Consider the following 25,252-nt stretch of genomic DNA (forward strand, 5'->3'; position numbering starts at 1 on the left):
TGTGCTAGATGAACTACAGGGACAAAGTAAGTGCCACAAGAATTCTGAGGAGAGAGATCACGATAGCCTGGAGTGATCAAGGATAACTTTGTTGCAAAAATATAAATTTGTCTGGGACCTGAAGGAGAGGTAGGTTTTAAATTAATGGAGAGATAAAGTAGGAAACTCAAAATGGAAGGCAGGCATGTGAAAGATATCTTGACCCCAGCAAGTCACGGATTCATACTCAAGAGACAGTTAACCAGAGCTATGGTCAGGTACTTCTCAGATATGTGTATGCGTGTGTGGGGAGGGACATGCAGCCAGGAGAATGTTAATTGCTTAGGCTCCTATGTGAGTAGGCAGTTTTTTGTACCTAAGTTAATTTTAACTTTTTTCTACCTTGGGCTCTCAAGAATAGAAAGATTTTTTTTCTTTTTTTTTTAAAGTACAGTAATGACATCCTAAAGGTTGAAAGAATGAAAAACTGAAAGGGGCTAAGGGCATGTTTAGCTGTAGGTTTGCTATTTTAGTATTCTTGATGATGGGGTGGGAGTTGGGTGGAGAAAACACATAGAAGACAACTGAGTTGAGATGTCTAAATAGGTTTCACTGGCTCGTATTCCATCAGCCACAGAACTCCCTGGTCCTATCCCATGCCATGCTTCATCTGCCTGACAGGAGAAGTCACCTACTGCACCCTATGCTCCTAGTATAAAAGGCGGCAGACTCCTATCCTCCCTTCCTAAACTGAAGTACAAATAATGTCTGCTCTCTGGTACTAAGCCAGATTCTTCCCCCATTTTATTTTCCATTTGTCTGCTTGAAAAGAGCCATTCAATCTCTGTTGCTCTAATCAGCTGCATCACTTGCCACTACTTTTTTGAAGTCCAAGGTTAGAGATGTACCATTTAAAATGTTACTGTTATACTTTGGAATATTACTCCATTATCTTTAGACTTCAGTTTCTGCATGTTTCCTGCACCAATCTAGGCCAAGAGTGCTGTGGAAAGAGAACAATCAAGACTGAGACAATGGGAATTATAAAATTCCTTTCCTTATGTTTGAACAGACATTGTCAAAAAACAGTATTTCTAAATCCATCTATAACGTTACAAAGATTAGTAAAATTGCAGCCATAAACTATTTCTAGCTAAAGAGAAAACAACTGATATCTCTATTTGTGTTCCAACCCTTTCTACGCATGCTTTTGCACTTCCCAGAGCTCTCAGGCTGTGCAAGTCCAGTTCCAATGACTGCGGAGGATATAAAAAAGCACCAGACACCAACCCAGCTTTCAGGGAGCTTCCAATGGAGCTGTGAAGAGGAAACTCCTACTGTGAAATGGTAGCTCCCTCAGGCAGCCAAGTGTTCAGAGTCAAGCAAGTAGCCCTGAAGTTCAAAAGAGAAGAAGAATACTACCCTTTCCTTTCACTGCAGAAAGTTTCTACTGGGACTTCCCTGGTGGCACAGTGGTTAAGAATCCGCCTGCTGGGCTTCCCTGGTGGCGCAGTGGTTGAGAGTCTGCCTGCCGATGCAGGGGACATGGGTTCATGCCCCGGTCTGGGAAGATCCCACATGCCATGGAGCGGCTGGGCCAGTGAGCCACGGCCTCTGAGTCTGCGCGTCTGGAGCCTGTGCTCCACAACAGGAGAGGCCATGCTGCGGAGCAACTAAGCCCGTGCACCACAACTACTGAGCCTGTGCTCTGGAGCCCGCGAGCCACAACTACTGAGCCCGCATGCCACAACTACTGAAGCCCACGCACCTAGAGCCTGTGCTCCACAAGAGAAGCCACTGCAATGAGAAGCTCACACACCACAACAGAGTGGCACCTGCTTGCCACAACTAGAGAAAGCCTGGGTGCAGCAATGAAGACCCAATGTAGCCAAAAATAAATAAATAAAATTATAATTTAAAAAAAAAAAAAAGACTCCGTGCTCCGCAGGGGGTCTGGGTTCGATCCCTGGTCAAGGAACTAGATCCCACATGCCACAATGTAGATCCCACGTGCTGCAACTAAGACCTGGTACAGCTAAATAAATAAATATTAAAAGAAAAAAGAGTTTCTACTCACTTTCATGCAAGCAAGACAGAGTGGGAGCAGAGACTAAGTGTAGTGATCATGGTGGCAGCTGCCCCCAGTAAGAGAAGGAATATAGAATCCAATTTGAGAAACTCAGTGGCAACACCAGGTCCTCCCTGATTTAGCCTCAGAAGGCATTTCCAAAGGCCTTGGAAGGCACAAGTAAGAAGTCAGGCTATAGAGGACCCTCTGGGAGTCACTTTCCTGAAGGTGGTACTGAAGCTTTGGAAGGGTTTGGGCTATAAAGCAGGTGAATAATGCAGGAGAAAAGGGCATCTAAATAGGTCACGTAAGGCAGCAGCGAGATGAATCTCACTTAAGATAGCAGGGAGAGGAAGAAAAGACTGCAAAGGATAAGGCTAGGAACTCGGAAGGCAGGGCAGGGATCTCAGGAGAGGAGTTTCAGAAATGGGAGGGTGGTGAGCAGCACCACAACCAAGGGAAGCAGGTGCCACCACTCTGTAGTACCCTACCTTGTGCCAGGCACCGAGGAAACTGCTTCTCGGATGTGCTTCTACTTAATTCTCATATCCAAACCACAAGGCAAGCAGTTGTTTTTTTAAATTAATTAATTATTATTATTTTTTGCTGCATTGGGTCTTTGTTGCTGTGTGCAGGCTTTCTCTAGTTGTGGCGAGCAGGGGCTACTCTTCGTTACGGTGCACGGGCTTCTCATTGCAGTGGCTTCTCTTGTGGAGCACAGGCTCTAGGTGCATGGGCTTCAGTAGTTGTGGCACGTGGGCTCAGCAGTTGTGGCACGTGGGCTCAGTAGTTGTGGTTTGCGGGCTCTAGAGCACAGCCTCAGTAGTTGTGACTCACGGGCTTAGTTGCCCCACGGCATGTGGGATCTTCCCAGACTAGGGCTTGAACCCGTGTCCCCTGCATTGGCAGGCGGATTCTTAACTACTGCACCACCAGGGAAGTCCAAGGCAAGCAGTTTTACAGTTCATTTTTAATAAATTTCTATTGAGACTTTCTCTTTGACTTTTAGATTTAGGAATGGGTTGATTTCCAAGTGTCTGGAGATTTTCCTGTTATCTTCCTGTTACTGATTTCTGGTTTCATTCCATTGTGGTTAGAGAACACACTGTCTGATTTCAATTCTTTTAAACTTGTTAAGTTTTATTTTATATCCCAGGATACATGTAGTCTATCTCAGTGAACATTTGTGGGCTTGAAAAGAATGTGTATTCTCTGTTGTTGTGTGAAGTGTCCTATAAATTTCAATTTGATCCTTTTGGTCGATGGTGATGTTAAGTACTGTATCCTTCCCAATTTTTTGTCTAGCTGTCCTATCAATTGTTGAGAAAGGGGTGTTGAAGTCTGCAAATATAACTGTGGATTTCTCTATTTCTTCTTTCAGTTCTATCAGTTTTTGCTTTACATATTTTGAAGCTCTGTTGTTTGGTATATACATATTTAGGGTTTCTGTGTCTTCTTGGTAGATTAACTCTTTCATTATTATGTAATGTTCCTCTTTGTCTCTGGTAATTTTCTTTGCTGTGAAGTCTACTTATCTGATATTAATATAAGTTCTGCTTTCTTCTGGTTAATGTTTGCATAGTATATATATTACTATACTTTTACTTTCTTTTTTTAAAAATTATTATTTATTTTTGGCTGCATCGGGTCTTTGCTGTGCGCGGGCCTTCTCTAGTTGCAGTGAGTGGGGACTACTCTTCGTTGCGGTGCACGGGCTTCTCATCGCAGTGGCTTCTCTTGTTGTGTAGCACAGGCTCTAGGTGCGCGGGCTTCAGTAGTTGCAGCACACGGGTCCTACAGCACACAGGCTTCAGTAGTTGCGGCACATGGGCTCAGTAGCTGCACTACGCAGGCTCTAGGGCATGCAGGCTTCAGTAGTTGTGGCTCACAGGCTCTAGAGCACAGGCTCAGTAGTTGTGGCGCACGGGCTTAGTTGATCTGTGGCATGTGGGATCTTCCCGGACCAGGGATTGAACCTGGGTCTCCTGCATTGGCAGGCAGATTCTTAACCACTGCGCCACCAGGGAAGTCCGAAAATAAAGATTATAAGGAAGTCTTTAAAAACAAAGATTCTTATACTTTACAAAATCATTTGGCTTGAACATATTCATAAAGACTTATGTTTCTCATTTTTATGGAGATTTGTTTTTGTTTGTAATCAATTTCTGTCTGAGTTCCAGAAATGCAAAAGATACAGCACTGAGAGAAGTGGCAGCTGACAAAATTGCTGTCTTTGACCTTCTGATGCGAGTTTAGTAACTAATCTGGAAAATAATGAACTGTAATTAATGAAATCTGTAGCTATATTCAAGTGTGTTTCTCAGACAGCACATACAATAATTGAAAGAACTTCCTGCCCTCTAATTAGTTAGATTGAATTAACTTGGCATAATAGCTTTAAAAAATTTTTTTATTGGAGTATAGTTGATTTACAATGTTGTGTTAGTTTCAGGTGTATAGCAAAGTGAATCAGTTATACATATAAACACTCTTTTTTTGAGATTCTTTTCCCATAATGTGTATATATCAGTCTCAATCTCCCAATTTATCCCTCCCCCCTGCTTATCCCCTGGTAACCATAAGTTTGTTTTCTACATTCATGACTTTACTTCTGCTTTGTAAATAAGTTCACTTGGTATATTTAGATCATCTATATTTATAGTAATTATTCATATACTAGGGCTTATGTCTACCATTTAATTCAATGTTTTCTGTTCTTCCCTGTTTCCTGTTCTTCTGTTTCACTTTTCTTGCCTTCCTGCAGGTTACCTGAATGGATTTATAGAGCTTTTGTGTGTATCTCTTTGTACAGATTACTTTAGTGGTTGCTCTATGTATTATATTTATATATGTAACTTATCATGGTCTACTGGTGTCAACATTTTAGTAGTTTGAGTAAAGTGTAGAAGTTTAACTTCCATTTAGGCCCCTTTCCTTCCCCTTTAGAATGTAATTGTCTTAAATATTTCCTCTATATACATTAAGAACCACGTAAGACAATGTTATAATTTTGCTTCAAGCATCTAACCTATTTTAGAAAACTCAAGAGGAAGATAGACTTTTATGTCTATCCATATGTTTACTGTTATTCTTTCTCCATTCTTGATGTTCCAAATTTCTTTTTTTTTTTTGTGGTACGCGGGCCTCTCACTGTTGTGGCCTCTCCTGTTGCAGAGCACAGGCTCTGGATGCACAGGCTCAGTGGCCATGGCTCACGGGCCCAGCCGCTCCACGGCATGTGGGATCTTCCCGGACCGGGGCACGAACCCGCGTCCCCTTCATCGGCAGGCGGACTCTCAACCACTGCGCCACCAGGGAAGCCCCAAATTTCTTTCTTTTATCACTTCTGCAGGTGACAAAGTCTCAGTTTTGTTTTATCTGAGAATATCTTCATTCCTGAAGGATATTCTCACTAGGTATAGAATTCTGAGTTGACAGTTCTTTTCTTTCAGCAATTGAAAAATGCTGTGCTACTTCCTTCTGGCCTTCACGGATAGGAAATCTGGTGTCATTCAAATTGTTTTTCCTCTGTAGGTAAAGCATTGTTTCTCTCTAGTTGCTTTCAAATTTATTCCTGTCTTTAGTTTTCTAAAGTTTGATTCTGATGTGTTTTGGCATAGATTTCTTTGGGTTTATCTAATTTGAAGTTCACTCAGCTTCTTGAATCTGTAGGTTTATTATCTTTCACCAAATTTGGGAATTCTCCAACTATTATTTCCTTGAATAATTTTTTAGCTCTATATTCTTTCTCCTCTCCTTCTGGGACTCTGATGACACAAATACTGTACCTTTTCTTATTAGTCCACAGGCTCTGTTCATTTCAGTCTATTTTCTTTCTGTTGTTCAGACTGGGTAATTTCTATTGTTCTATCTTCAAGTTCACTGATTCTTTCCTCCCTTATATTCATTCTGCTATTGAGCCCATCCAGTGAGTTTTTATTTTGGTTATTGTATTTTCCAGTTCTAAAATTTCCATTTGGATCTTCTTTCTGTCTTCTATTTCTCCACTGAGACCTCCTATTTTTTTCCCTTTGTTTCTAGTGTGTTCATAATTGCTTGCTGAAGGATTTTTATGATGGCTGCTTTAAAATTGTTGTCAGCTAATTCCAATATCTGTGTCATCTTGGTATTGACATCTTTTTTTTTTTTTTTTTTTTGCGGTATGCGGGCCTCTCACTGTTGTGGCCTCTCCCGTTGCGGAGCACAGGCTCCGGATGCGCAGGCTCAACGGCCATGGCTCATGGGCCCAGCCGCTCCGCGGCATGTGGGATCATCCCGGACCGGGGTACAAACCCGTGTCCCCTGCATTGGCAGGCAGACTCTCAACCACTGCGCCACCAGGGAAGCCCGGTATTGACATCTTTCGATTGCCTTTTCTAATTCAGATTGAGAATTTCTTTGTTCTTGGTCTAACAAGTGATTTTCTATTGTATCCTGGACATTTTGGGTATTATGTTGTAAAACTGTATCCAATTTTATCTTCTTTTTTTGCAGGCAGTCACCCTGTCTATATATATAGGGTGCCTGTATGTGTGGGAGTGCACGTTCAGCTCCCCTCTGGACTCTACTGACACTACTCTGGCAGGGGAAGTGGAGTGCCAACTAGTAACACCACACATCACCTCATTTTGCCTCTTTGCTGCTGGATGAGGTTGGTAAGTCCAGTTTCCTGCTGGCCCCAGTGACAGTGTAGGGAGGTAGAAGCAGTTTTTCCTTTGGTATTTGGCAGGAATAGGGTGGCATTATCATAAAAGGTTTTCTATTCTGCCAAGCTGTCCTTTTCCTTGTCCTTTGGCTAAAGGGAGCAGACTTTTCTTGGGGCTGTTTTTATGTGTACCTGTTGGTGGATCTGGGTTGTAGGTTTTTCCAGCACCCTATCTGGGATATATGGGAATTAATAAGAAAACCTGGCGAACTCACTGTTATGTCCTTCCTTAATTCCTGAAATCCCTAGTTCCTAGCCAGTCCACCTTCTCCTTTCCATCTTTCAGGGTCTCCTATGTTTGTTTGTAGTAAGATATCCAGAGTTTTCTAGTTTTAAGAGGGAAGACTAGTGAGGAGTGGGGCTATTCCATCTTGGCCTGGACCAGAAGTTGGCATTAATGTATTTTAAAACTGAGTTTATTTTCCCCCATTATTTATTGATCTACCTTGAGTATTTTAAGCACTGGCTTCCCAAGTGTGTGATGTATTCTTAAACCAATGTATCTCTCATCTCTCAGGGGCAATCTTTTTTTTTTTTTTTTGTGGGCCGCACCACATGTGGGATCCTAGTTCCCCGATCAGGGACTGAACCTAAGTCTCCTGTTCTAGAACCGAGGAGTCTTAACCACTGGGCCGCCAGGGAAGTCTCTCTCACGGGCATTCTTTTTTTTTTTAACATCTTTATTGGAGTATAATTGCTTTAAAATGGTGTGTTAGGGGCTTCCCTGGTGGCGCAGTGGTTGAGAGTCCGCCTGCCGATGCAGGGGACACGGGTTCGTGCCCCGGTCCGCCATGGCCGCTGAGCCTGTGTGTCCGGAGCCTGTGCTCCGCAACGGGAGATGCCACAACAGTGAGAGGCCCACATACCGCAAAAAAAAAAAAAAAAAAAAAATGGTGTGTTAGTTTCTGCTTTATAACAAAGTGAATCCGCTGTACATATACATATATCCCCATATCTCCTCCCTCTTGCGTCTCCCTCCCACCCTCCGTATTCCACCCCTCTAGGTGGTCACAAAGCACTGAGCTGATCTCCCTGTGCTATGCAGCTGCTTCCCACTAGCTATCTATTTTACATTTGGTAGTATATATAAGTCCATGCCATTCTCTCACTTCGTCCCAGCTTACCCTTCCCCCTCCCGGTGTCCTCAAGTCCATTCTCTATGTCTTCGTCTTTATTCCTGTCCTGCCTCAGGGGCATTCTTAATTCTACATTAGTATAGCACAATAAAGTGCTCTAGTATGTCTTTAAAATGTGATTTTATTTGAGGAAATATATTGATAATTCCAAGGTATATATTTAATTCTGCTTGTAGGGTAAATGGAAACAAATTATCATAGATGTGAACATTTTAAAAGTGAAATTTGGAATCTGTACGAGAGGATGATTGTTTTGTTTAAGAAGGAAGAGAATTATGTATTTTGAAGGCTTGATAATGAAGGAAGCAAGATGGGTCATGTATAATAGAGGATAGGATCATAGCAGTACTGTGCCTAAGACATTCTAGGAAAGTTCTATTTCCCAGAATATGGCTATCAGCCTTTCTAGTCATCTAAATCTATTGAACATTGGCATGGACCAATGAATAAATAGATGGCCAAACACAGAGGAAAGTTAGTCCTAGGATAGATAGAGATGGAAAACATGGTTGGCAGAGCTTTCAATGACACTTATTTTTCTAGGCTGTCTCTTGTACAGAGTTATCCCCCCTCTCTCTACTTGTCTGATAAAAACATAAATGGAAAATGTAGTAAGAGCTGACACACTGCAAGGTCACAAGACCCAGTCTTTTCTATGTAATTTGGAATAAATGGTTTGTTGATAAATCACTTCAGAGAAATGGAAAAACACACTGGTACAAAACCTTCCACAATGTCTTTCAGATAATTGGCTATAAAATATAGTGTGAACCAACAGCCCAAGGACAGAGACTCAGAAGTAAGGGGAATTAATACCATGCTATGCAAGGAGAACCATTTCTCTAACTCACCAGTCCCCAAAGGGAGCCTTCTGAAGTGGCGACAATGGTAGCAGCTCTCGGGGTGTTGTACATCAGAGCTAGTTCTCCAAAACTGCCATGGTTGTCATACTGACCAACAGAGCGGGTCTGATTATCTTTTGTTACTAAAATATCATAGGTTCCCCTGGAAATATAACAAGAAACAATTTTACTTATAATGGGCAGGTGTACATGAATAGAAGGTGGTTGTTATTGGGGAATTCCAACAGATTTTTGCTAGTATATACAAATATAATAGATTTTTGCATTTTGACTTTGTATTCTGTGACCTTGCTAAACTCATTTATTAATTTTAATGAGTGAACTTGGCATTTTCTAGAGGATCATGTCATCTGCAAACAAAGACAAAGCAGCTTTATTTCTTCCTTTCCAATCTGTATGCCCTTCTTCCCTCCCGTCAGTCCTTCTCCCCTCACTCCATCTTTTTCTTTTCCTTCTTTTTTCTTTGCTTTATTGCGTTGGTTAGGACCTACAGTATAATACTGCAGTGAAGTGGTGAGAGGAGACATGCTTTGCTTGTCTGGTTCTCCATCTTAAAGGGAAAACATTCAATCTTTCACCATTAAGTATGAGGTTAGCTATAGGTTTTTTCTTTTATAAATGCCTTTAATCAGGTTGGAGAAAAGTCCCTTCTATTCCTAGCTTGCTGAGAGTTTTTATCATGGAAAGGTGTTGAATTTTGTCAAATGCTTTTCCTGCAGGTATCGAAATGATTGTATGGGTTTTCTTTTGTAGTCTGTTGAAAACTAGGATGTAGAACTGATTAAAATAAAGAAAAAAAATGATACAATTCTCTATCTATTGATTGTTAATGACTACTAAAGAAAAATATTCAGAATGGACAAACATTTGGAGAAATAGGCACTCTCAATACACCACTGAAGCAAATGTAAATGTTTTAAAGTTTCTGAAAGATAATTAACAACATAACAAATTCCTTAAAGAGACCCTTTGACATAGCAATTCCATTTCTAGGCACTCTGAAGGAGATAATCAAAGATATTGGAAAATATTTAACTGCAGGGATGCTCACCAGGTTATATTTATAAGAACAAAAACCAAAAACCACAATTTAATCTGCTAACAAAAGGGGATAGGTCAAATATATGTCTATATTCATATTATGCAGTCAATATAAATCATGACATAGAATAATATTGTATCCCATGGCAAACTACTTCAGATAGATTTTAAAAATCAAGTCAATGTATATGACCTAACATAAAAAGTATACATATAAATGTAATAAAGAGTTGACTACATTTTACATGTTTGTTAACAGCTTTGAAGCCCTACCACTCCCAATCATTCTTCCTCTTCTGTCTCACATCTGGGAAAGCTGAGAAGAAAGCCTGGGTGCTCCCTTATTTGGCACTGATGGGATATTCAAACAAAACTAGAGCCTGCTCATATATAAGAGTACTCTGACCTCAGCCCCACCCTCTAACCACCGTGAAACGCCAAGCCAGTCACCCCTCCCCGCTGTCTTAAGTCATTTTTGGACCTCTTGGGAACCTGGCCTGTTCTCCCTTAAAAGCCTCATTATGTGAGTGATAAATCTTTGCATACCCTCTTAGCTGTGTGTGTGGTATGATCAGTCTCAATATCTGAACCAAATTTGGGGTAATGGATCTGACCTAACAGTAAAGCATAGGAAAAAAAAAAAAAAAAAGAAAGGAAGAATATACTCTGGGGATGAAATTAGGGCTAAATTACTTTCTTTCCTGGTTTGTTTTTTTTTTTCCCTAAGTTTCCTACAAAGAGCCTCCACTTGTCTGATAAAAATCATTAGGTATCATATGTTACACAAGAAGCAAAGAATAAAGCCAATCACTCAAATATCAGGTACACAGTACCAACCCTGCTCTCAAGGGAGCTCACCACTGAATAGGTAAGCTGAACTGTATTTGACCTGGTGGACAAGGTAAAAGTAACAAGGACATGAGTGGAATAAATGGAACTCAGGGTAAATTCACTTACGTGTTTTTAGTCTCTCTTCCAGGAGACACTAGCAACTTAATTTTGGGAACAACACAAATAATTTCAGGAAGCCACAAAACAGAGTCTTTCCTAACCTCTCTCACTTCGGTCCTCTTCCAAATAATGGGACATATTTTTCTCACTGTTGTTACCATCAAATTATGTAATAATTATCTATTTAATTATGTTAAATAAATAAAGAGTTATCTATTTCTAGTCTCTCCAACTAGAAAATGAGTTTTTTGAGGTCAGGAACAATATCTTTTTAATAATTTATTAACAACCACTTTCAGTGCATGCAAAAGATAATATCTCTCATTTACATGTGTAATAACAAATCATTCCCTTTGTAGACAGGCATTTCAACCTATAAGCTATGGATATGTGCAGGTAAATGCTTATTTCCCAGACTGCAGGTACCTACTGGGATTCCTGTCTTGGTGAGGGAGCACACGGCAGAGCAAGGGGGAAAGGTCGCTGTTGGAAGTGGTGATATAACTTAAAAAAATTATTCTGTCACTACTTACAGAATTCTATGAAGGAAGCATGAGTATAATAGATAAAACAGTCTTTAAGAAGACATTATTTGTATCACCTTTACTCTTTAAATAAAACATTTCTTTCCTAACCCTAACTGTAATCATCTGTCAAAGTATCAAGGGCCAAAAGGTTACCCAAGGAGTACGTTCTTTTTTTTTTAATGTTTATTTTTTTTTTAATTAATTAATTACTTATTTATTTTTGGCTGCATTGGGTCTTCTTTGCTGCATGTGGGCTTTCTCTAGTTGCGGTGAGCAGGAACTACTCTTCGTTGAGGTGCGCAGGCTTCTCATTGCGGTGGCTTCTGTTGTTGCAGAGCACAGGCTCTAGGCGCGCGGGCTTCAGTAGTTGTGGTGCGTGGGCTCAGTAGTTGTGGCTCGTGGGCTCTACAGCGCAGGCTCAGTAGTTGTGGTGCTAAGTCGGGCTTAGGTGCTCCGCGGCATGTGGGATCTTCCTGGACCAGGGCTCGAACCTGTGTCCCCTGCATTTGCGGGTGGATTCTTAACCACTGCGCCACCAGGGAAGTCCAAGTAGTACATTCTTGAACACTTTCCTGAACGAGCAAAAGGCTCGACGAGACAGGGGACCAGCTGAATCTAGTACAGCTACTTGATCAAAATGAAAAGACCCTTAAAAATCTTAAAAATCAGGAAAGCAATTGGAAAAAAATGAATAAGGTCTGCAGAGTAGATGAGAGTACTGTATAAAATGTTAATATCTAATTTTTACGATTGATCTCTGCTTATGTAAGAGAATATTCTATTTTTAGGAAATATACACTTAAGTATTCAGAGGTAAAAGGGCTTATACCTGCAACTTACTTTCAAACAATAAAGCTAATGTGGTAAAACATAAATCTGGGGAACCCAGGTTTATAAGAATTTTTTGTACTATTTGTGTAACGTTTCTATAACTCTGAAATTACTTCAAAAGAAAAAATGAAAAATAATTAATGGAAGATATTGGGTGAGGCAACATCTTATTGATCTTAAACTCTGGTGAGGGTGTTCCTTTCAGGACTGAGGAGGGGTCAGAAGGAGTCCTCCAGGTGATACTAATAGCTCAAGAGGTTAGGACACACCAGGGCGAACAGGTCAAACCCAAATATTTCATGTCTCCCAACATGATTTATACCTGGAACAGAGCCAGAAGGGGCCAGAGGTATGGAGGTTGAGGCAGTATACTCATGTGTAAAATTAGGCTAGGATTGAATGATCCAGGTGACAATAAAGTGTTACGGTTATTCTTTACAAAATCAATTCACTTGAACACTTGCAAATAACATGTTTATAAAGCATAGCTTGCACATTTCACTTAATTGTAGATAGTGGCAACCCAAGTATGGGTTGTACTGAGGACTCAGGGCAGCAGTAGATAGAGAAAGGCAGGCTGTGGACAGAGAGGGGCAAGCTTTGAGAAGCTTGTTTACGTGGCCCTAAGTCCTGTCTAGGCTGAACAAAGCATAGGGTAAAGCACTTGCCCTGAATTATGGATCTTATTAAGTACAGCCGTGCAACTGCAAAACTCCATCTCCTACCGTTCAATGACATAAAAGTTGTCCCCATCATCTCCTTGGTCAATGACATGCTCATCAACTTTGACTGTCCTTTCAAACATGGCATCGAGGACTTGAGAAAGCTGTTCCTGCAGGGAATACACAACGAGAAAAGATGGCTTCTACATTTGTGGGGGGAAAAAAAACTATGCTTATCTTAGTTGGTGACTACATGGTAGATGGTAGAAGTCCCCACATCAGACTATTCCCCACATTCAAGCAGAAACCTAAGGGCTGTCTGAAACAAATGCTTTCCTGTGGCCATTCAGCTTTACATCTCCACATATACAGCACAGTTGCCAAGTTTTCTGAGGCAGCATTGTTTTGAAAATACATTCTATAATTTACGCAAAAACAGGTATCTAAATCATGGTGCCTATTCTCCCAGCCGCACCCACAAGACTGTCACCTGCCTTGATGGCTCTACTATGTCAGGTGTAAAGCCACGTGATGCCACCTTCCTCCAGGTGTTGATATTAACAGGATTATCAAGGCTAAAAGGCTGAGACGGCCTCACAGGTTATCTCATGGAACAGCACAACTACTACTCTGACTAGCCAAGCACATCACTTTACCTCTCTGAGACTCAGTTTCTTCATATGCAAAAAAGGGTTTAATAAATAGTTTCTAGCTCATCAACTTTTATGACTAAAGGAGAAAAATCTAAGGAAAGTATATGTCACATAACAGGTACTCAATAAACGAGATCTATTACCAGACATGTAATACTGCTACAATCATTTATACACAAAACATACAATTAGTTACTTACCAATATTACCTGCCATAACCAGAAGGTAACTAACTGTACCAGTAAGTATAATGAAAACAAAAGAATGCTATTAAATTCTAACAAAACAGTGATCTCAGTCTAGGGCCAGTATCCCTCTGTCAGGGAAATCAGTGACTGTTACGGAGCACTAAATACCAGTTTCAACTCAGAGAAAGACTTTGTCTTTGGAGGAATGTGGATTGAAGATCTGGCAAGGAAATAATTTTATTGCTGCATAATTCCATGTGATTTAGTGTTCTGTCAGTGTGACTGTGCTATCTAAAATAACATTATCACCAAAAAGCACCTCTTTAGTTCCATAGTTCCAGGTGTGCTGAATACTGTAAAAGCTGACAAATACTAAAAAGGAAGGCTTGCTACTCATGTGTCATCCATGTTAATGTGGAATGTGAGCTCAGTGTTGCCAGAAATCTCATGTTTAAATACAAGTAACAAATTAAAGTTTTCACATACAATACAGACCAAACATACACATCTATACCTGGCTGTATTTGGCCTGTGGGCTGTCCATTGGCAGCCTCATGTTTTGAGTAACTCTTCTTTTTCTGGCCTGGACTCTTCAGAAACATCAGTGTCATGATATAGAATAAGGCATGGGGGAAGCAATCTGGGTTACAGGGAACTAGAATCATACCATGACAACCAAAAGCAACGTGTGACTCAGGACTGGAAAACAAAACAAAAAAGCCATAGAAAACTTTACAGGGAAAATCTTAAAAGCAGTTCATACATACTTATACATGTGCCTACATATACACACAAGAAACAGTGTAAATGTGGCAAAATGTTAACAACTGGTCAATCTAGGTCAAGAATATAAGAATGTTCATGGTACTATTCTTTGACTTTTCTGTAAATTTGAAAATTTAAAAACAAAGGTTTGGGAAGTAAAGTTTTAAAAAATGGAAACGAATACACTCACTGGAATGGCTAAAATCTGAAAAGACAGATAATATCAAATGTTGGTTAAGGATACAGAACAATTGGAAATGTCACGTATTGTTGGAAGGAATGCAAAATGGTATAACCACCTTGAAAACCATCTGGTAGATTTTTACAATATCAAACATATACCTACCCTATGACTCAGCAATTTTGCCCTCAGGTATTTTACTGAAGAGAAATGAAAAAAAAAGTTCGCAAAAAGACTTGTATAAAATGTCCAGAACATTATTCATAAGAGCTAAAAGCAAGAAATAGACCAGGTATCCATTGTCAGAAAAATGGATAAACAAACTGGTATTTTCATATAATGGAATACTTCTCAGCAATAAAAGGGAATGAACGAACATCACCAAAACAATGACACACTGACATCATGGATCCCTTGATATGATGCTCTGAGAAGGACACAACAGAATTTCTGTGTAGTCTGGCCAAAGATGTATAACCGCATTTCAATCATGAGGAAACATCAGACAAACTCAAATTGAGGTATATTCTATAATGTAATTAACCAGTACTCTTCAAAGTGTCAAGATCATGAAATACTAGAAAGAACTGAAAACTATCGCAAATTGGAGGAGACTAAGGAGAAATAACAGCTAAGTGCAATGTGGGTTTCTGGACTGGATTATTAACTAGGAAAAAAAAATTAGTGAGAAAACTGATGAAATTTGAACAAGGTTTTTAGTTTAACTAATGGTATTGTAACAATGTCATTTTCCTGGTTTGGTTTTGTTTTTTTTTACATCTTTATTGGAGTATAATTGCTTTACAATGGTGTGTTAGTTTCTGCTTTATAACAAAGTGAATCAGTTATACATATACATATGTTCCCATATCTCTTCCCTCTTGCATCTCCCTCCCTCCCACCCTCCCTATCCCACCCCTCTATGTGGTCACAAAGCACGGAGCTGATCTCCCTGTGCTATGCGGCTGCTTCCCACTAGCTATCTATTTTACGATTGGTAGTGTATATATGTCCATGCCACTCTCTCGCTTTGTCACAGCTTACCCTTCCCCTAATTGTACTATGGTTATGTAATATGCTAATATTGGCGGAAGCTGGATGAGGGGTATATGGGAACTCTACTATTTTTACAACTTCTTTTATGAGTCTAAAACTAGTTCAAAATAAAAAGTGAAAAAAGGAAATGGAATGTTGAATAAGAAAGAATCTCAAAAATATTGTGCTGAGTGAAAAGAATCTCTCACAACAGAGTATATATTGTATGATTCCACTTATATGAAATTCCAGAAGGCAAAATTAATTTATGGTAGAACAAATCAAAATAGAAGTTGCCTCTGGGGGGAGGCGAGCAAGAATTGATCATGAAGGGGCATAAGGAAACTTTTTGGGGTGGTGGCAATATTCTACATCTTGATAGGGGTTTGGATTACCTAAGTGTATGCATTTGTCAAACCTAAGTACACTTAAAACTCATGCATGCATTTCATTATATGCAAACTTTACATTAAAAAGCTATAAACAAAATATTGAACTATCATGATATGCATGCCAAAGTATTTAAGGGAAATATACTGAGATCTCCAATTTACTCTGAAATTATCCTAAAAAATAAGATGGGTTAATGCAGGGGCCAGCAAACAGTTGACTGTTTTTGTAAATAATGTTTTATTGGAACACAGCCATACCCTTTCATTTATGCATTGTCTATGGTTGCTTTCCTGCTACAATAATGAAGGTGAGTAGTTGTGACAGAAATATTTAGTATCTGGTTCTTTAAGCAAAAGTTTGCCAACCCCTTGGTTGAGGGTAGACGGTATATCATGTGACAAGCATAGTAAAATGTTAATGTTAGAATCAAGGCAGTGGATAAATACATGTTCTGTAAAATCCTTTCCACTTTGTTGTATTTGAATATTTTCATGATAAAATGTTAGAAAAATATAATTAAATCTGAAAATTCAGTTATCATTTTTCAAGACTGAAATGGTAAAATGATGTTCTCCAGCACTAAGAAAAATCTGAATACTAGACTGACACAGCAACTTCTTTAGAACATATGATAGTATAAAATTTACAAGGGGTTTTATTCACAGTAGATAAAGAAGCAAGTATGCTTTCCATTGATACAGATCAGTCTTCCAGGGAAAACAGTTGATACAGACTATTATTTCTTACAACCAGCCTTTCCTTGAACTCATGGTCCTTGTTTTATTCAATCTCAGACTAATAAAATTCTGATTAAAGTTCTCGCTATTCCTATAACCACACAGCTACCAAACAGTCTGGTTTACAGACACCAGGGATAGTTGATTCCCTTGATTGATACAACATAAACTCATGTTTGACCAGCCAGATTCCCAGAAGGCTGTGGGGATATCTTCAGAAGACATATTTGCAGGAGCTGGGTAGTAGGAGAATTCTATTTCCTATCCTTCCTGTCTCTGCACATTCTGGGATTCCCCAGCAGGCCCAGCACCTCAGCCATTCATGTGGCTTCAGCATGTGGCCGTCAAAGTACAGAAGGAATAGGAAATCTGAAGCATCTCTGTCCTCAGGAGGTAGCCCTGTTTTCCATCTCCAACAAGAGGGGGAAGACAGGCACAGGCACAGATCCTGTGCTGGGGCCCTAAAGACACACACCACTCTGTGTGTGCCCCATGCCTGAGGTCTTCACTGAGAAATAATCATAAGAGGTGCCTTACACCAAAGGAGTGAGAAGCAGTCACACACTTCCAGTGGGTTAACCGCTACCGGTAGAGAGGACGCCACACTGGCATCTTTGGAGAAATTACTCTTCAGCATAAATAAAGAACCTCTAAACTAAGCCAGGGTCATGCAAACCTGAGCATTTCCTTTTAATATGACCCAACTGCATGGTCCTCAAATGGTATTGCCTTGGAGGAAGTACCAAAGCAGTTCAGAGAAATACTAAAAGTCATCTGAAAAGCTCATTATGGATTACAGTGCTCAACACAATGCAAACATTTGCAAGTAAGAAGAAGCTAAGTTTTTAATGCCTCATATGACTGTGGCTAAGATGCCAAAAACTGTTTAAATGATGAATAGGACAAAAGCTAAAAGCCAAAAATATTTTAAAAATCAATGTTACCTGATCAAGATTTTTGAAAAGAAGAATATCTTTGCAAGCTTCCTGAAGTCTGCACCTCTGTTGATCAGTTTTAGGATGAATCACCTGCCAATCCAAATAAAACCAGGGAAAATTTTTTATTCTATTTAAAAATATTACTTAACTTACAAATTGGTATATTTCTTTCTCCTAAAAATGGGAAAAATTAAGAGCATGTTTACTATAATTTTAACTCTATACAAATACCAAGCAGTACCCTGATTGTGGACAGGAAATATGATAGGGGTGAAGAGTACCCACTCTGGACTGCCCACTGGCTGTGTGGCTGGCAGCAAGTCAGCTATGCACTGGAAGCCTCAGAGTCCCCATCCGAAAAGCAGAAGGTCACATATCGTTCATTCAACAAATATTAAGCATCGACTAGGTGCCAGGCACCGTCTCAGCTCTGGGGACATAGCAGTGAACACAAGACAAAAACACCTGCTTTCACATTCAATAAATACATAAAGTATGTTAGAGTGACAAGGCTAAGGAGAAAATAAGGTAGGGAAGGGTGCGTGTATGAGTGTGCATGTGCGTGTGTGCATACAGATGAGGCCTGAGAAGGTGACATTTGTAAAGATCCCAAGGAACTGAGGACAACCTGAGGGAGTGAGTAATGTTGACATCTCTAAGAGCACCTCAAGCAGAAGGAACAGCAAGTGAAAACAAGGTCTTATGGTTGGTTAATAGCATGTTTGAGAAAAACCAGGAGACAGATGTGACTGATGCAGAGCGAGGGGAAAAGATCAGGAAGAGACCAGGTTTGGGGGTTAGGTGGAGGGCATTGTAGATCACAGATCTGGAACTTTTCTCTAGTGACATGGGGGCAATCTGAGGGTTCTGACAGAGGAAGGAAAGAGATCTAATGTTTTTAAAGGCTCATGCTGGCTCCTGAGTGAAGAACAGCCTTGAGGGAGGCAACAGTGAAAGCCAGAAAGCTACTGTGATTATCCTAGTGCTAAATGGTGGTGATTAGGACCAAGGTGGTAGCCATGAAGGTGTTGAGAAGTACTGGAATTTTAAATATGTTTTGAAGACTGAGCCTATCAGATTTGCTGAAAATTTGAATGTGGGTATGAAAAAATGAGAGGAGCTGAGGGTGACCCTAAAATTTTGGACCTGAGCAACAGGAAGTTTGGAACTGCCAAGAAGTGAGCTGGGGAAGACTGTGGGTGAAAAAGAATGTCTAAATGGAAATAGTCAGGAGCTCAATATGAGCTGTCTATTGAAATGTAAGTGGAGATGGCAAGTAAACAACCGCTATACAAGCTAGAGTTCAAACCTCAACAGCTTAGTATTACTAGTAGTATTAGTGATATCTACAAAATTAGAATTGTCATAAGGATTAAATGAGCTAATACAGGCAGTGTTTAAAACAGAACCTGGCATTTAGTAGGTGCTCAAAAACTACTACTCCTATTACTAATACTACAGGTATTTAATAAATGTTTATTGAACTAAAAAAAAAAATTATTGCCTAGTATCGCTGTTATAATTGAGAGGCCCATCAAGCTCCTTCCTAAGTATTGTCTTCACCCTAAAAAAAGTACATTGCTTAAACTGACCAGAAATAACAGATGCCAAAAGTGTTAAGTAATTTAAATTTGTGATATTAAAAAGTTAGTAAAAAAAGTTTTAACTTTTTAAACTCATCAAAATTTTACAATATCTAAAATAAAAAATTCAAAAACCTACATGTCTATTATATTCACACAATGATAGCATTTTATTATTAGAATACTTCAGAAATCTTTCATAGTCTACTCATTTTAAGGCACACTTGAAAGATCATTAAAGTTTCTTTTATAACATCAATCTTTTAAAAAAGATGGTTCAAATTTGCTTTTATAAAGGTAATTTGTTAACTGTACAAGAATTTAAAAACCTGAGTTTTTAAAAAAGCACCCAAAAATCAACCATAGTCCTACAACAACTACTGTTAATATCTGGGATATATCCTTCCAGGTATAAATCTTTGCACAAACAAGTAAATAAGTAAATAGGTAGACAGACGGATAGATATTTTTAAATTATTTTTTATTTTATAAAATGCTCTATAAAATGTACCTCAAATATACATCATTCCATGTCATTAAGCCCAGTCCTGTACCATCATTTCCAATTGCTGCAGATTCTCTTGACTTGAATGTACCTTAATTTAGCCCTTGGCATCCCCTATTTTGGTTCATTTATGTTGCTTCCATTTTTCAATTTTACAATACTGCAATAATCTCCTTAGAAAGGACCCAACTGTTTGTTAGGGATGAATTCTCCTTCACGTAACTGCTGAGTCAGCTGGCTTGACTAAGTATAAAGCTCTGACAGCTACAGCTAGGCATCCCTCCTTACCATATCCTCAACCAATCTTGCTTTCATTCTTCTTAATAATTGTCAATCTGTTAGTTAAAAGATGGCATCTTGCTGAGATTTTAATTTGTATTTATTTTAAATGTCAGCATGATTAGAGTTGGTATGTAGAGGAGGAGGGGAGTGAGTGGGGACTAAAATTATTCTACCTAATACCTTTGCTGCAGTTCTTACCCTTGGATCAGTATCCTCCTCTTCCTCATCAGGGTTATAGGTCTCAGCACAGACTAAATTTGGAGAGAAAAAAATAAAGAGAAAAATAAATAAAACAGATGTGTGTCTTACTGGAAAATAGGAAGTGGACACAATTTTTTTTATACACTGTTTTCTAAAGCTATAATGATTTTTGTAATCCCTTCCTTCAATTAACAAATATATTAAGTACCTAGTAATGCCAGGCATTCTGTTAGTGATGAAAAGCCAGCTCTCTAGAGATTGGTAGTCCAAACAGGAGAGAGATGATAAAAAATATTATCTACTAAATTCTATGGTAGTAGCAAGGACAAGCAAGGAAGTAATGTCTCTGCTGAGCTATGAAGCAGGGATGGAAAACCAAAAAGTACAGTATATGCAATATAAACATATGTATATGGAATTGGAGTAATTATGAAAAGAATAAGTTAAAATAAAAGATCTCAACATCATTATGTACATGAATGACTTAAAAGTAAGAATTTTTTTTTTTTTTTTTTTTTTTGCGGTACGCGGGCCTCTCACCGCCGTGGCCTCTCCCGTTGCGGAGCACAGGCTCCGGACGCGCAGGCCCAGCGGCCATGGCTCACGGGCCCAGCCGCTCCGCGGCACGCGGGACCCTCCCGGACCGGGGCACGAGCCCGTGTCCCCCGCATCGGCAGGTGGACCCTCAACCACTGCGCCACTAGGGAAGCCCAAAATGAATTTTAAACAAAGTAAATACTATGTGTCAGGTTCTGTTCTAGGTACAGTATTATATAAATCTAAAACCAACTTGATTTTCTTTGCAGGTAACCTGTGTTTGCACCAGCGGGCCACAGGACGTGTCTTTGTTGTAAAGCAAAGATTTAAAAAATATTAACTGAACAATTGTTTATAATAGCAGAATATCATAAATGATATAAGTACCCATTTGAATCATACAGCTATAAGAAAGAACGAGGAAAATCCCCATAGGCTAATAAACAGTGAGTTCTAGGGGAAAAAAAGGCAAAAAAAACCAAGGTGAAGAATATACTATATAGTATGCTGTCCCTTCCATAAAGAAGGACTTCCATGATAAAGGAGAGATAAGAATTGGGGAAGGGGGACTTCCCTGGTGGTCCAGTGGTTAAGAATCCACCTTCCAATGCAGGGGAAGCGGATTCGATCCCTGGTTGGGGAACCAAGATCCCACATGAAGCGGGGCAACTAAGCCTGCATGCTGCAACCACTGAGCCCGTGCACTCCAGAGCCCAAGCACCACAACTAGAGAGGAGCCCACGTGCCGCAACAAAAGATCCAGCATGCTTCGGGGGAGATCCTGTGTGCCGCACCTAAGACCCAATGCAGCCAAAAAACAAGGGGGAGGGGAAGGGAATAAATATATAAATATGAATATATATACAAAAAATTTAACATATTTATTTTTTCAAAAGGAAACAAGAGAAGGATAAACCAGACAGTAGTAAAATTGTTTCCTACAAGGTAGGCAGAAACAAAAAAGAAGGGATAGGGAAGGGAATGAAACTTCTCTAAGAAAATTCTTTTATATAGTTTTGACAGTTAAGCCATGTTAAAATGTTTTATATACTTAAAAAATTAAATTGATAAGGATGGAGGGACCCTAAAACTGAATACAAAGAGAAACAAATGAACCTAACCACATATCAGGTTGATAACATAACCACAGAGAAGGAAAGGAGAATTATTTTAAGTAGCTTCTGAACATAGTACTGTAACCATCCACCCTCAGTGGGATATATTCCAATGACAAAAAAGAACTGCTATTTCCAGTGGTACAGTAATTCCAAAACTCCTCTGTGTACTACAGTTGTGAGTAAACAAATATACAGCCAGATGTTTTTCACTGGAGAAAAGGGGAATAAAATTATGGAACAGAAGAAGGGTTAGAATTGGAGATGTCAGTACAAGTCATGATTTTAAAATCTTACCCTTAGGTGTTACAATGGTAGACACAATGAATTATCTAGTGAATAAAAAAGTTAGTGTACTCACTAACAAAACTTTTGCCAGGAATGATCTAGATGTGATCACTGGTGTTGCCCAGAATGCAATAAACTAAAGGCAATGATATTTTGCATTCTATGAGCATTTTGTAGTGGACCTTTCTAATCTTCATTCCTCTTACAGCCTTAATCTGCCAAATTCATTCATAAGCCTTGTACTATTTGTTAGGGTTTATTTCTTATTTGTTAGCAGGCAAGAAATATAAAAGTTTCTTGACCCTATGCTCAATTCTTTTGTATGATGGCTAAAAATCTCTACATATCTATAATGAGGGGATAAGATGATGCATACCACTCTCAATTTAACTCCTGATTTCTTACAGACATTTACTCATTGCAGCCCTGGTCTAGCTTGCATCCCAGCTTCCCCTTCCTCATTGATTCTCTGACCTAATGGAATACCTGAGAAATGGTGACTCCTAGCATGACCTGTACACAGGACTCACTTCCCTGCCCAGCCTACTTGTGTGGACCACGCCTTCTGTACTGTAATGCCATCAACACTCTGCCTGTCTAACAGGGACCCAGTATCCTTAAATAGATGGAGAAAAATCAGGGAGAAGGGAGTAAGAGCATAGACACCATTCTAGTCCCTAAAACAGCATCAGGTAATGTTCTGCAGAGAGTGCTGCCCAGCCCCTGGTGGTGCAGGCTTTTGTAGCTGAGCCAGGGAAGTGATAATGGGATGTAGATAATGACTTTCTTTCTTTCTCCAAGCCATTCCTGTTTCCATAAGGAAACAAGTTTATCTCAGATCTGTCCTAAAGATTAAGGCAGACACCTTCCTGAGTTCCTAGATGTTATTGTTGCCTCTTTTCACATCTTCATAGGTATTTGGGTTGGGGGCTGAGGAAGCAGCCAGAGGGCAGCTAACCAGATAGTATTTTAAACTGCAAACCTCTTGGTTCTTTGCACTCTTGATTAATGTTGTCATTATCAACCCAGCTTTCTAAACCAGAAATTTGGAACTCACCATGGCTTCCTTCTTTCACCTCTTACCCAATGAATACATCAGATTCTACCTCAGAAATATTCTCATATTTGACCTTTATTCAGTCTACTCTGCTACTCCTTGGTCCAGGATTTCAAAATGTCTTCTTAGAAATACGCATTTTAAAAAAACTCATTTTGGAGACAGATGGATATATGAGTATTATTATACTAACTGTCTCTACTTTTGCATATGTATGAAAATATTCATTTAAGAAGTTGAAAATAATAAGCCTTTAGTGATGAGACTGACAGGATCTTACTGATAATGACACTTAGTCTTGAGCTAGCCTATTTCCAGGCTTGCTTTTCCTCTGAGTTTGGAGGAAAGTATTTTAGCAACTTAGCTCATTTTTATATTTTTAGACAATGTAACTGAGGGAACAAATGTTATAGTTTTTAAGTCTTAAGGTACAGCACTATGATTTAAACAAAAGTAGTTATTTTCATTAAAATTTTTAATGTTTCTATTTGTGAAAAACATTATATCTTTATTTTTTTTAACTGGTTTTTATTTTTTCCCTTTTCTTTTGAACATCAGACTCAGCTCCCTTTTCCCTCTTCCCTTGTTTACCCTCAACCTCTCTACTTCTTTCTGGTACCGATCCCGAATTACTTTTCTCATTTTCTATATAAAAAATCCATTTTTAAGTGTCTATGTGATTGTTGCCCCTTATGGTTCTACACATCAGGAAACCTGTCTCAGTGCGGGGAGTCCCAGAGTCTGTGTCATCCCCTATGCAGCCTCAAGACCCACACTGAATGTCGGACTTCCCTGGTGGCGCAGTGGTTAAGAATCCACCTGCCAATGCAGTGGGCATGGGTTCGAGCCCTGGTCCAGGAAGATCTCACATGCCACGGAGCAACTAAGCCCGTGCACCACAACTACTGAGCCTGTGTGCCACAACTACTGAAGCCCACGCGCCTAGAGCCTGTGTTCTGCAACCAAGAGAAGTCACCACAATAAGCCCGCGCATGGCAACAAAGAGTAGACCCCGCTCGCCACAACTAGAGAAAGCCCACGCACAGCAAAGACTCAACCCAGCCAAAAATCAATCAATAAATAAATAAACAAATTTAAAAAGAAAGACCTACACTTTTTAGGTCATGAGATGGTCAAGACCTATTGAAGATGAAGACTAAAAGAGCAGCACAGCCCCTCATTTGAGGGAATTAATTTTGCCACAGTTCTCCAGCAGATGTCACTAGTTAGTAATCGGAAACAGTACAAAGTAACAATAGATTATCCAGCAGAATTTCCTCTTCTAAATTTTAACTGGTGCTTCTTCCATCCAGAAACGTGAATCACTAAAATGTGTTTGTGAGAGAAAATGCCCTCATTTCTACAAAGAAATGAGCCCAGATCCTGGTCACAGGCATGAGGCCCTGTGCTGTCCTGCCAGCGCCCATGAAGAGTTGATATAGCCTGGGTATATTAGTCAGCTAGGGCTGCCATAACAAAATACTACAGACTGGGTGGCTTAAACAACAGAAATTTATGAAACAAAAGGGTTTTTCTTTTTTGGATGAAGTTTTTTTTTTTTAATATTTATTTATTTATTTGGCTGCATTGGATCTTAGTTGCAGCACGTGGGCTCTTTTGTTGTGCCACGCAAGCTTCTCTCCAGTTGTGGTGCGGGCTGCACAGCGCGCCGGGCTCAGTAGTTTTGGCACGTGGGCTCTACAGTGCGTGGGCTTAGTTGCCCTGTGGCATGTGGGATCTTAGTTCCCCAACCAGGGATCGAACCCACGTCCCCTAGATTGGAAGGAGGATTCTTAACCACTGGACCACCAGTGAAGTCCCTGGATGAAGTTTTTAAATGAACAGAATCACACTAACATTTTAAACTGAAAGATAGTTAACACTAATTTAGAACTATTTAAAGAAAACTGCGTTTAAGGAATTTATGGACTGTCTTCATTTGATGCATTTATCACTTGATGTAGAGGGACTGTTCTGCTAGAAGGATTTGGAAGGTACAGATTTTCAATTCCAGTGATTTGCAAGGGAGAG

The 25,252-nt window shown here is 39.6% G+C and overlaps 1 protein-coding gene across 1 annotated transcript in view; it reads right to left on the minus strand.

Annotated features, from left to right (window-relative positions):
- The window catches only part of PRKAR2A (protein kinase cAMP-dependent type II regulatory subunit alpha), a 78,885-nt gene that overhangs the window by 11,073 nt on the left and 42,560 nt on the right, over positions 1 to 25,252 (minus strand). The window contains exons 3-6 of the mRNA XM_029243003.1: positions 20,222 to 20,274; positions 17,660 to 17,743; positions 12,827 to 12,933; positions 8,740 to 8,893 (exon numbers count right to left, since the gene is read on the minus strand). Coding sequence (XP_029098836.1) covers positions 8,740 to 8,893; positions 12,827 to 12,933; positions 17,660 to 17,743; positions 20,222 to 20,274 — 398 coding nt within the window. The remainder of the gene's footprint in view (positions 1 to 8,739; positions 8,894 to 12,826; positions 12,934 to 17,659; positions 17,744 to 20,221; positions 20,275 to 25,252) is intronic.

This window comes from Monodon monoceros, unplaced genomic scaffold (assembly GCF_005190385.1).
Source record: "Monodon monoceros isolate NGI ecotype Baffin Bay Population unplaced genomic scaffold, NGI_Narwhal_1 Super_Scaffold_3, whole genome shotgun sequence".
Classification (NCBI taxonomy): domain Eukaryota; kingdom Metazoa; phylum Chordata; class Mammalia; order Artiodactyla; family Monodontidae; genus Monodon; species Monodon monoceros.